The sequence below is a fragment of the Zeus faber genome (assembly GCF_960531495.2).
Source record: "Zeus faber genome assembly, chromosome: 1".
Lineage (NCBI taxonomy): Eukaryota > Metazoa > Chordata > Actinopteri > Zeiformes > Zeidae > Zeus > Zeus faber.
In genome coordinates this window covers 56,020,610-56,028,937 of record NC_137193.1, presented here as the reverse complement: position 1 = coordinate 56,028,937, position 8,328 = coordinate 56,020,610, and the positions used below count along the sequence as shown (strand labels likewise).

Sequence of the window (8,328 nt, the reverse complement as noted above, 5' to 3'; positions counted from 1 at the left end):
GAAAAAAAAAACCCCAAAAAATACAAAAACAAAACAACAGAGACGTCTCCTGCTTTCCCACTGAATGTAGCACCGTGGAGCGGCCGAGTTCGACGTGAACGTGGATTCTCACTATCGACACTTTTTTCTTTTCCTTCTTCAAGTTCATATTCTGTTTTTGGCGACTTGAGATTTCAGATTTTTTTTTTTTTTTTTTTTTTTTTATACATATTTTTTATTTTGCGTTGCACCACTGACACGGAGGAGAAGCGCGTCACTTGTTGTTATGAAGACTTAATTAACCCCCTTTTTTTTCTTATAATATGGAGGGATCCAGTGGGTCGAGTTTTGGAATAGACACTATTTTGTCCAGCGCCACGAATCCCGCGAACCCCGCGCTGATGAACGGAGACTTCCGCCTGGGTGACAGCAGGACGGCGGACTTCATCCGGAGCCAGGCGACGCCGTCACCGGCATGCTCGGAGATAGACACTGTGGGAACGGGCCCCTCGTCCCCCGTCTCGGTCACCATGGAGCACCCCGATCCCCATCTGGTCCCGGACAGCCTTCAGCATCCCCACCACCACCACCACCACCACCCCCTCCGCCACCACCCCAACCACCACGACCAGCCCCAAAGTTTGTCCCTGTCGCCCCAGCAGCAGCAGCAGCAGCACCCGGCGGCGGGGCCCGGCTGCGCCCCCAGGACCGCCACCTCCTCGTTCCTCATCAAAGACATTTTGGGGGACAGCAAGCCGCTCGCAGCGTGCGCGCCGTACAGCACCAGCGTCTCCTCGCCGCAGCGACACACACCCAAACCGGAAAGTGCCACGGCTCCAGACGGCTTCAGGCCCAAGTTGGAACAGGACGAGAACCGGAGCAAGCTGGACAAAAGGGATGACATGCAAAATGAAATGAAATGTAACGGTGAGTAAGGGGCGTGAGGTGTTTAGAGATAGAAAACAAGCTCGCTCGGGTCGCCTTAAAAGTGGGATTAAAATGTATTGTTGTTGACGTCATTGCAAATATTGGAAGGCAACAAGAGCAGACCTTTTTCTTTTTTGTCGTTATTTACATTTACTAAAAATGCAAAGAGTAAAAGCAAACCTGGCTATGATGACAATTATGGCACAATACGAAAAGACTATCAGCCAAAGTCAATACTAATAGGCCGACTGATGTGATACCAATCGCTAAAAATACTAAATTGCAGTCTAAAACGAAGTACAATTGCAAAGAAAGTATCATTATTATAATAATTATAATAATTATTGTTGTTTTTGTTATTGTTATTATAATTATTATAATTATTATTAGTAATAGTAGAAGTTTGTGTAGGTGGTAACAGAAATAATAATACGCATACTAGTACTACTACTACTACTACTATTTCGACTACTACTACTACTACTACTACTAATAATAATAATAATAATTGTAATTGTAATAGTTGTAGCTATCATATGTATTATTATTAATAATAACAATAATAATAACGATATTAATAATTCCAAATACAAAATAAATGGAATAACAACCATAATAACAATAATTGTTGTTATAAAAATAATTGTAATGATAATCATAATAATAACAATAATAATATAATAATAGTAATAACAATCTGATTTTATAAATATGTTTTTGCGCCGGTTCTCCACCAGCCTCAGATCTTTTATTAGTATAATAGAAGTGAAAACAGATGTAAAGCCTGGTGATCTTCCCCTTGTGCGAGCCTCCCTAGTGGGTCAATTAGAGAGATTATTGTTCTTCCTGGAGGGGGGATCTGGAGGCGCTGAAAAACAGATACAAATAGAGATGGATTGACATATCGATTTCCCGTTTTCTCGAAAAAAGAAAAGATAAAAAAAAAAAACTTTAGGTGACAAATACAGTCCACATCTCTTAATTGTCAGACAACTCCCACGCGTGCTTGCCTGTTTTATTTATATTATAATCATCTATTTTGTTTCCCCGAGATCTTGAAAACTATGTAGGCCAAAGCATAAATTAAACCCACTTTGGGTTCTACACCCCTCATTGTTTTGATCTCATCTGGGCGCCGTTGAGTCTCAACGGGCTGAGGTTTCGGGAGAAGCGAGCATTGATTTTAGCAGAGATTTTAAAACGTGTTTGACAGGCCCGCAGAATAAATGCCTTTGACTGATCATAATATTGGGGGGGGAAGAAAAAAAAATCACAATTCTTTGCTCATTCTTCAAAATGAAGGAACTAAAGAGGAAGGTGACCGGGAGATCTCCAGCAGCAGAGACAGTCCAACGGTGCGCACGAAAAAACCTCGCAAAGCACGGACGGCCTTTTCGGACCATCAGCTGAACCAGCTGGAGCGGAGCTTCGAGCGGCAGAAATACCTCAGTGTGCAGGACCGCATGGACCTGGCTGCAGCCCTGAACCTGACAGACACTCAGGTGAAGACCTGGTACCAAAACAGAAGGTAAAAAAATATATTTATACATTTGTCCCCGCATATTTTTTGGTGGGGATTTTTTTTTTTTTTGTAATTATGGAATCAAACAAATCAATTGTTTTTTTGATTTTATATTTTATTTCCACTGCATTTTAATTATAACGAAGGCATGTTTAGATTAGTAGTTACATTTTAGATTTCTTAATTGTTAATTATATTAGTCTATGTGCACAGTATGTGTATACAACTATGTGTGCATGTGGGGAAAAAAAAGGTTTCTCTTACAATGGGACAATATTATTATAATGATTCTTAGAGTGATTATAATGATTATTGTATTTTTTGTTTCCTCATTTGTCGTGTGATTACATTTTAGAGCACTCAAATTAATCTAGAATGAATGAAGTGTAGAATGTAGTCTAGTATGCGTATTATTACACATCCCTTAATTCGCCGTTAATATTTTCTAATAATTGGTGTAGCAGTAATTGCGTTTTAGATGCACGAAGTTATCACACGATACATATTGTAACAGAATGCATGCGTCCGCCACAGCAGAATTATGTGCATTCAAAAATGTGCATTTAAAAATAGATATATATTCTATCTCGCTGCATGCGCGTGTGAAAAAAGAACGATATGAAAAAAAAAAACCTTGTGTAATTAACCCTTAATCATAAATTCGTCCATCCATTAATTAGGCCTTAACATTCTAATTAGGGGGAGGTGGGGGGCGTCCTGGGAGTTTCCAGAGCCTGCACCCATTCAATAATTAATTAATTGTATTTTGATCTGGTTGCAGGACGAAGTGGAAGAGACAGACAGCGGTCGGGCTGGAGCTTCTGGCCGAAGCAGGAAATTACTCTGCCTTACAAAGAATGTTCCCGTCGCCCTATTTCTACCACCCCAGCCTGCTGGGCACCATGGACAGCACCACGGCGGCCGCCGCGGCCGCGGCCATGTACAGCAGCATGTACCGGACTCCTTCGACGCCGCATCCCGGTCTCCAGAGACCCGTGGTCCCCCGAGTGCTCATCCACGGTCTCGGGCCCGGGGGGCAGCCGGCTTTAAACCCCCTGGCTAACCCCATGGTCGGCACGCCGCACCCACGGTAGATCGAAAACTCAGAAAAACGGACTCTCTCGAAGACACTAAAGACACGTGACCGAGTTAAAGGAGGTATTAAATATAGGCCCGCTGAACTGTACGGCTACTTCAAGGCCCCGGAGAAAATAGGACTCCTCATGTCTGATTGTCTGTTTGTTTGTCTTTTGTACAAATACACTCACATTAGCGAATAAACTTATAAAGTTTATTAGATGGCGAAAGAACGGAATGAATAAAGAAGTAATGATACGAAAAGTCATCTCGGATATACTTCTATTGAAAACGAATTTCGAACTTCAACTTCTGAGCCCAAGTGAACTTTGTTTTGCATCGTAGTGCGTTTAACCGGGATCCCGCATAAAAATAAGCTACCTCAAAGACTAAAGAGCAACAAACCCTCTGTGTTTTGGTGTTTTGGTAAGGTTAGTCACTTAGTTGCTTGTGCTACAAAATATATATTTGTAATATAAATATAAAAGAAGAACATTCACACAGTCAGCAGTCACTTTTTGTTATTAACAGAAGCAGTGGATAAACACAAAGAACTGTGTTGTAGTCCAAATTAATGACAAGAATGAGATATGACCGTAAGATTTTTTTTTTTACAACACAAGGTCGGAAACTTTAGAAATACTTTTGTTTAAAAAAAAAAAGTCTAATAGTCTGAGCGCAATTTACCGCGGTATAAAATGCCTGGTGATAATAAACCCAAGGCCCATGTGAACCTGACCGGTTGGAGCTGCAGCGTCTCAGCTCCTTAAGGTGGAGCATGAATGGTTAGTTGAGATGCAGACATGATAGCCTGGCTATACTGGGAATGTGGCCCTGGCTATACTGGGAATGTGGCCCTGGCTCAGCAGCTGTTCCTCAGACAATGCGCGTACATTTCTCAGCCTGAGCGATCACAAAAAAAAAAGTAGCTCAAAAAATCTTTTCAGATAGGCCTAATCTGCTCATTGTCGATACAACAGCTGTCGACAAAAACATTATTTTGCTGAGATATTGAGCCACTTTCCCTGTGTATTTGAATGTAAAACTAAATGTAGCCTGTAAACCGGCGCAAAACGACCATGTAATAACATACAGCCATTATTTTGTATTTATTATAGTTTCAGAATTTGCGAATTATACAGCAATACAATTATACAACTCCATCCCTGGGACCGTAATCAAATATCATTACGTGTTATCAAGTAGGCCGAGGACACTTTTAATTCACCCCATGGACGCACAGGCTGGGATCCTGACGCGCTTCCTGGGAATGGACTTCACAATAAAAAGCGCTCCGGGGCAGTTTGCTTGGATTTCATTCATTTGTTCACAGTTTGCTGATTTGAATGTCGTGATTTTCTCGTTGAAACCAATTTGACCATTTGCTGGTTTTTGCAGTTAGGGCGCACGCGTGGCTCATGCAATGCACCATTTATTCAATATCATATTTTCAACACTAAACATTAAATTTAAGATCAACAGTTTTTTATGCAAAAACAGCTACATAACTGAAATCAAAACATTGGGATTTATATGTCATTTTAGTTTCAAACATAGCTATCCTGCATCTCTCAAACACACACACACACACACACACACACACGCATACGCGCGCGCACACTCACACTCGCACACACGCACATGCGCCCCCAACACACACCAGCCAAGTTGGAAAGCTTCTAAACCACACATTTAAATTATTTAGAGTTATTGTGATTTCCTTTCATTAGGGGGGTTTTCTCAGCAACGCGAACTGTGCAAGAAAATACTGTTTGGTTAAGATGCCTTCGTGATAATAGGCTTATAAATTGGTTTTAGTGGGTTTTCAGACACGCGGAAAGAAATGTAGAAAACGGTCTGCGCGCGGTGAGGTATATTTTCCCAGTTGAAAAATATTAGCCTATACCATATTTGCCCTTCCAGCTCCTGTCCATTATTGCGGTGGTGTTGTTCATATGCATGACTTCTGCAACATGACTTATTTATCGCATGCTGCGGGTGGAGGGGGGTTCTGCGGGCTGTTCCAATTCATTAATAATAGCCCAAGCCATACTGTATACAGCAGCTCTGAATTAATGGGGCAGCATCCCTCATGTTACATGGTAATTCTGGTGTTATCCTCCCAGATCAGATTCTAAAACCAACCCGCAAAATTAGCCTTTGAACTCTCTTTGTCAAACTGTCCAAATCGCGTCTTTTTTCATTGGTTTTACTCCCGAATGCAGTATGAGCACTGTAGTCACACAGTATCAACGGATACAAAGCACAATCAAGCATACATACAATGCAATTTGCAGATGTAATGCTTTAAAGTGGTAATCCGTAAGATTATTTTAGTAAAAAAAATATAATTTCTTTACTTTATTTAGCTGCCACCTTTTAAGAAATAGCCGTTCAACGTATTTGCTACTTAGATTGTTGGTGGCGGGGTCCGCCTTTCCCGGCACAAATGCAAAAATCAGGCACCCGCACAAGCTTATTTTAGTCGGTAAATTGTCAATACAGATGAACGTTCAGGAAGAATAACAGCATCCTCGGATGAAATAATATCCCAACCATTTCAAGCGACCAAGAAAACAAACAAATCAACCGACGACAAGAAGGCAGTTGCTGTATTGGAGCAAAGGGTGCTGGGAAAAAAAAGGAAAACGCTGCAGTGTTGAATGGAATTCTGGGACTTGTGGTGTAATCCACCCAACGCAGATGACCTGATGGATCTTCACTTTAAAATTGTTCCCCGAGCCCCTTCTGCAAAATTTCTTTGGGTGAGGACGGTCAGTGCCTCGATAAAGACACGCATTTGTTGAAAATAGTGTGGGGCTTTATTTAACAAGGGGTGATTAGGCCTTTTCTTGTACATGGCACATATTACCCAGAACAGATGGGTTTAAGAGTGTCGCTTCCTGCTCGGTGTTGCTTCGAGGAGCCTTGTTAAGCATTTTAATTGCCACATTTTCCAACTGATGTAATAGTGGGATATCTTTGTCATTACTGTAATGAGGTACAATTTGCTCTCCTCGGCCTCTCATTATCACACCTATTACGTCACTGACAGGGCACAAATTTAACACCGTCTCTCACCAAAGAACCTGCCCCCCCCCCCCCCTCTAAATTCCCCCACCCTCTAAATTCTCAAACACGTTTTATAAATGCAATATCCTATGCCATGTTTCACCTTGTAGAGCTAGGGGAATCTAAAACATGGATTTGGCTCAGGGAATATGTTTTGTCAGGTCCAAAAATATGGAGAGTGCGCTGCAAATGTTCTATACATAGAACAAGACTGGAGCACAGCCGCAAGCGAGACATTACACTTCGAACATTCGCCAACATTACATTTTGGTTAATAACAGCTGTAATGTTTGTTGCCTCACGCCTTATTTGTATTTAGATTATGGATATGTTTTTAATGCTCATGTTTTTAAAGCGGCATTATTAGTCTCTTTCCAACTGGGTCAGGACTCAAATTCTGCGTAGATAAAGACAGAAAGGCTGAAGTGAGATTATTAAACACAGAGCAAAACATGCAAGAATCTGGCCTTTGGAAATGCTAATTTCCAATGGACGAGTTCTCCGTGTTTTGCTTTTTTGCAGAAATAGCGATGGAAGGTTGTCGAAGCGAATAACAACGCTCGGGAACTGACATTGCGGGGAATTATCCAACTCTTTACGACACCTATTGTCGGGTTGTGAAAAGAGTGATGAACAAGTAAACAGACTTGTTGACACAGTCCATTCATCCTTCCAGAAAACGCCTTCCCGGCTCCTCGGCCCCAGAGCGGCTCTCCGGGATCCCTGCCTCCGTCCCGCTGAATGACGCTTTAGCTGCTACACATCAGAGTTTAAATGGCCTCATCATTTCAGCAAATCCAGCCATTTTCCCTCTCCCTTTTTGTCAAGTGACAGGACAGCTGATGGCAGAAAAGCTCCGCTACCTTTCAAGTTTCAAACCCGGCGCCGTCACGCGCGACCGCACAACGGAGAAGGGAAGGGGAAAAAAAAAAAAAAAAAAAAAAGTCTGTCAGCAGTGATGTCAAAAGCGTCAGTTTTTACAGAGCAATTAGGGGTTTCATCACAGCGGAGTGATGTCAGGATTCATTACGGCTCAGCAACAGCTAATTGCTTCAAGGTTAAAGCAGCAGATTTGACGGCATTATATTTTAAGTGACAGACTCAAATTCTGGTGGCGTTTCACCGAGCGCGGCAGAGACACTGAGGTAGCGCGCTGGCTGCGAGGACGCCGACCGAAAAGCATTTTGAAAAGACTAAACATTTGGATGGGGAAGAGAAAGAATCTCCCGCCTGGCGGTCTTCTGCAAAAGACAACAAAGGACGATGCACTGTTTGCATTGTATATGTGCACTTTGCAAATAGTTCCAGCGTACGTCCTCACTCGCCGAATTGCCTCTTAGCCCGATGGGTCACAAAATCCGGTCCCATTGTGCTGAATTTGGTTAAACCCGACTTGAGGCTCCTCACCCCCGCAGTCGACTCGGCTTCCACCTGATGGTCGGCACCTTTGTATTTTTCCATGCCACTGAAAGTCCAAACGCCGCATGAAGGAACAGCGTAAACGGGCGTAAAGAACCCCAGCCCCAGCCTCGCCATCTCACATTCAGACCTTTTCTGCAATGTATGGAACCCGACCTAATGAAGGAATGGAGTGAAATTGAGCTAAATGCCTTTATAGATCGGGGCATCCACGCCGGGAAGCCGTCGGAGTCATTTCTTTCAAGTGAGCAGTTGTTTACCCTTGCCCCCCACCGCCCCTCACCCCCGCGCCCCCCTCTCTCTCTCTCGCCCCCCTCTCTTCTTTTAAAGTA

At 42.7% G+C, this 8,328-nt stretch overlaps 1 protein-coding gene across 1 annotated transcript; it reads left to right on the top strand.

The window, feature by feature from the left end:
• Nucleotides 1–302: 302 nt before the first annotated feature.
• On the top strand, nt 303–3,522 carry barhl2 (BarH-like homeobox 2; the record flags this gene model as incomplete). The annotated part of the gene is made up of 3 exons (XM_080006187.1): nt 303–906; nt 2,209–2,434; nt 3,210–3,522. The coding sequence occupies 3 exons, from the start codon at nt 303–305 to the stop codon at nt 3,520–3,522; spliced, it is 1,143 nt and encodes a 380-aa protein (XP_079862313.1).
• Between the last annotated feature and the right edge of the window lie 4,806 nt (nt 3,523–8,328).